Here is a 3,923-nt window from a genome sequence, read left to right as displayed (position 1 = left end):
AGACACATGACGTGCTCTTCCACAGTGTCTGCATGCTGTTGAAAAGTCGGTACGCCGACTATGCTGTTGCCGTTGCGCGGTGGAAGGCTGCTGTTGACGTCTGTACTGCTGATGCTGCCGGCGCGGCTGCCTGCGCTGCGCCGGTGCACAAACTCTACTGATGTCAGGCGGACCAGAGCTGTCACGGCCGTTCACGATCTCCACATTACGCCTCATCGAAATGACGATATTTACAGACACTTCCTCCTCTAGTGACTTCAGCTGAGTTCTACGGGACAGCTCCCTGCCAGACATTCCTGAGATGAGACGATCTCGGATACGCTCATCAGCGTCAGCGAAGCTGCAGTGTTCAGCTAGAGAGAACAAAGCTCTGATGTACGATTCATTAGTCTCGCTTGAGCTTTGAGATCTAAGCTCGAAGTTGTGACGCTCTGCAATAAAATTCCTTTTCGGAATGAAGTACCCGTCTAGCTTTGAGACAATAACTTCAAAATCCTCCTTCTGCTCAGCAGAAAGCTTTAATGTTGGTAAGATATGCTCAGTCTGCGGACCCATACTGTAAATCAACGCAGCTACTTGAACGTCACCGTCCTCTTTGTGTAGTCCCGATGCCAGTCTGTAGCTGACGAACCGATCGCGCCAGGTCGGCCACCTCTCAGACGATGTGAAGTCGAATTCCTCAGGAGGACGAAATCCAGGCATCTCGACTTGCTTCACAACTCACACTGCTTAAATTATTGTGTTACTCATGCTTGCTTAAGCTTACTCTGGGTCCAATGCGGCTGCGCCATATTCAAGTCTCACGTGTTTTGTCTGCCCAGACCAGACACGAGCGCTGCGAGACGGCAACTGTATTAACCCGCGAGGCGAGCGGGCGGCGCCGACCCCGGCGGGCGGCGCCCCAGGCAACACACCGCCAGTCGGGGCAGCGGCGTACCAAGGTGAACCAGCACTGGCGGCGCGAGCAGGGGCGGCCTCAGGTGCACGCCAGTAACATCATGATACAAGTACCTTTCCAAACTGACCACACCCATTTCGCCTTTGAAAGGGCGAAAGGGACGACAGCGGCTTCTCTGCGCTTCAGAAAATCAAGATTCGCGGGGTAGGCGCTGACGCAATACCGCCTGTAGCCTCAGTCTGCCCCTCTTTCGGGGTGCGGGTGTTTTTTTATTTAGATGAAAGTTGTCATGCATGTAAAATTTTAGCGTGCGACACCGAAACTCCACACCCACCTCGGAGCCCAACTGGGGGACGACCCACTCACCCAGGGGGTGGTGGTGCCGCCAGGCTACCCCGGCGCTACACGGGGCGAACGACGCCTCCCACACGGCCAGGTGTAACCGGGGAGACCCCTCCCCGTCCTGACCGGGGTTCAGCGCCGCCGTCCCTTGACCCCTTAAGCCGCTGCGTGCTGCCAGGCGCCCCAAGCGGAGACCCGCACAGACCACCCAGCACCCAAGCAAGGAGCACCCAACCGCAACGCGAGCGACAAGTCGCTAGACCCGTGTGGGGCCCCACGGGCCCCCCACGCCCCCGGATATCCTGGCGAAAGTGGAGTATTGGGACGCACCGTGACTGACCCGCACGACGCGCCCCTCAGCCACCAGAATCCGATCAACCTGGGGACGTGGGCGAGGGGGCACGGTGACCCCGATAAAACGAGAATGAAGAGTGGTGATAGGGCCGGATGCGGGAGTGCGGGTCATGTGGAGGGAGCGGCGCGGGACAAGGAGCAGGAGTTCACGTACCGGCAGGGTCGCTACGCCCTGAGAGGAACAGCTTGCGCTGTCCACCCGTTACCGGAGCTGGGACCCGAGGGGGCGCTAGTCCCCTATACCGGCCGAAGCCGGTGCCCCTGCGGGGTTGCGGACGTCATTGACGACACAGATGGCGTGATGCAATCGCAAAACTTTGCGCTTCTGAAAGTGCGGTTGCTTACTTACCTCCCGGTGCCTGCAGAAACATGGGACCACCGTCGCCCGCGTCCAACCGTCGCATGACCTCGTAGACGAGGCGCTGCTCGTCGGTCAGCAGCGGCAGGCGGGCGGCCACGAACGCACGCTAGCGGCCCAGCGCCTCGCCGCCGTTCTCGACGATCGGCTGGCTTGGGGCGCCGGCCGGCTGCGGCAGGCAGACGTCGACCAGCCTCTGGCCGCTGAGGCGGCGGAGATGACGACCGATGAGGCGCAGGGTCGCGTCATAGATCAGGCGCATGCCAGGTTCGTGTTCGGTGTCTTAGATGTTCCCGCTACTGCCGTCGGCTTCGTCGGTGTCGCCGACGCCGCCGCCGCCGCCCACCCGCGACAGCCGGTGGCGTGCGTCCTCGGTCATGGCGTGCCGGAAGGTGTGCCACAGTCGCAGCAAATCGCAGCTGACACGGCCTTCGACGGCAATCACGGCGAACAGCCGCCGCAGCTGGCGGGGGAGGGCGACGACGGCCGCCTCCTCCATGGTCCGGTACCAGTGCTGGCCGTTTTCCAGCAAGCCGTGTACCGAGCATGTACCCCTGAAGGTGGCGCTCACCTGTCCATCCACCGTGCGCAGCTCCTCGTAGGTGCACGGCCCACGCACGTTGTGGAGGAGCAGGCGCAGCTAGAACTCCTCCCCGGCGCGTGGGCTGGCGGTGTAGACGCGGCTGATGGCTTCCGCGGCGAAGATGCCGGCAACGTCCGGCTTGCCTCGGCGGCGCCGACGCCAGCACCGAGCTCCCGTCTGCCACGTGTAGTAGCGCGGCACACTGTGGCAGAGCAGAGTCCGGGCAAACTCGTCCTCCGCGCACCGCTTGAAGAGGCCGGTGAGCTTGGTGTCGGTGCCAGCGTCCTCCGCCACCTGACGCGGGCTGACGCCGGCGCGGAAGCGCAGCGGTTGGTCGTCGCCGCCCAGGTGGACGGACGGCTGTTGCACTGGCGGCTGGTGCTCGTGGACAGGGTAGCCGAAATGCCGCCACGCTACCCCCATGGCGTTCAGGTAGCGGCCCTGCTGGTAGGTGGCGATCTCGTCCACCACCTCGTCCCCAGCCGACACCCGGAACATCACCTGATCTCCGCCCTTAATGACGTACTTGATGACGTACCGTATGCACGTGACGGCGTGGGTGATGATCTCCATGTTGAAATGGCCGTCCAGGGCGCGACTGAGGAACGGATTGTAGGGCACAATCCACCGGTTGTCGACGTCGACGGCGCCGCCCGGCCAGCCGCTGAGCTGCACCGTGCGTCCTCCGCCACATTGGCTGCGGCGCCGGTACCGGGAGTATCCCGTGTCGTGCACCTCCGTAATGGACTTGAAGGCTTTCGGGAACCGCTTCTTGTACGCTCCGTCCACCACGCACGGCGCCGTCGGACGGAGGGTGCCGCACGGTCCGTACACCATCTTGGTGGTGACGATGGCGTGCAGCTCCGGCTCGGCGTCGGCGTCCGGGATCTCGGCGCGCACAAAGTGATCCAGCTGGTCGGGACGCGGCATGTCCTCCGACGCCAGCCAGAGCACGATATGCGCGTGCGGCAGGCCCCTCTTCTGCCACTCGATGGTGTAGATGGAGGCGCGCACGCGGCCGAGGGCACCGCCTTGCCGGAGTGTCGTCATCAGTGCCCGGACCTTCTGGCGAAACACCAGCGACATGATCTCAGAATGGTCTTGAGCGTGCTGTCCGAGGTACTGGCGCTCCAGAGTAGCGGTGATCTCCGGCCACAGCGGGTTGCAGGTCACGGTGATGAACAGCACGCCTCGCACAGCAGCTCCATCGCCGAGCGCAGGCCTCGCACGTAGGCGTTGCGCTCGTGCAGCATGCCCTGGAGTAGCCGCATGACATTCGGCTGCAAGGTGGTGAAGATTTTGGCACGCGCCTTCAGTCCCTGCTCGAAGAGTACAGCTGCAGGTACTGGGGCTGCGCGCCCTCCACCGGCAACAGGCTGCCGACACGG

The 3,923-nt window shown here is 62.9% G+C and overlaps 1 protein-coding gene across 1 annotated transcript; it reads right to left on the bottom strand.

Moving 5' to 3' along the window:
- Positions 1 to 2,592: 2,592 nt before the first annotated feature.
- Positions 2,593 to 3,621, bottom strand: LOC119098049 (uncharacterized). Its single transcript, XM_037220978.1, has one exon. The coding sequence runs from the start codon at positions 3,619 to 3,621 to the stop codon at positions 2,593 to 2,595; it is 1,029 nt and encodes a 342-aa protein (XP_037076873.1).
- Between the last annotated feature and the right edge of the window lie 302 nt (positions 3,622 to 3,923).

This window comes from Pollicipes pollicipes, unplaced genomic scaffold, assembly GCF_011947565.3.
Source record: "Pollicipes pollicipes isolate AB1234 unplaced genomic scaffold, Ppol_2.1 Scaffold_4740;HRSCAF=5597_pilon_pilon_pilon, whole genome shotgun sequence".
NCBI lineage: Eukaryota > Metazoa > Arthropoda > Thecostraca > Pollicipedomorpha > Pollicipedidae > Pollicipes > Pollicipes pollicipes.
Note: the sequence above shows the minus strand (reverse complement) of the source record. Positions and strands in the feature narration are given on the sequence as shown.

Excerpts from the sequence above, each read along its gene's own strand:
- LOC119098049 (XM_037220978.1), bottom strand. The coding sequence starts at position 3,621 with ATGTCGCTGGTGTTTCGCCAGAAGGTCCGGGCACTGATGACGACACTC.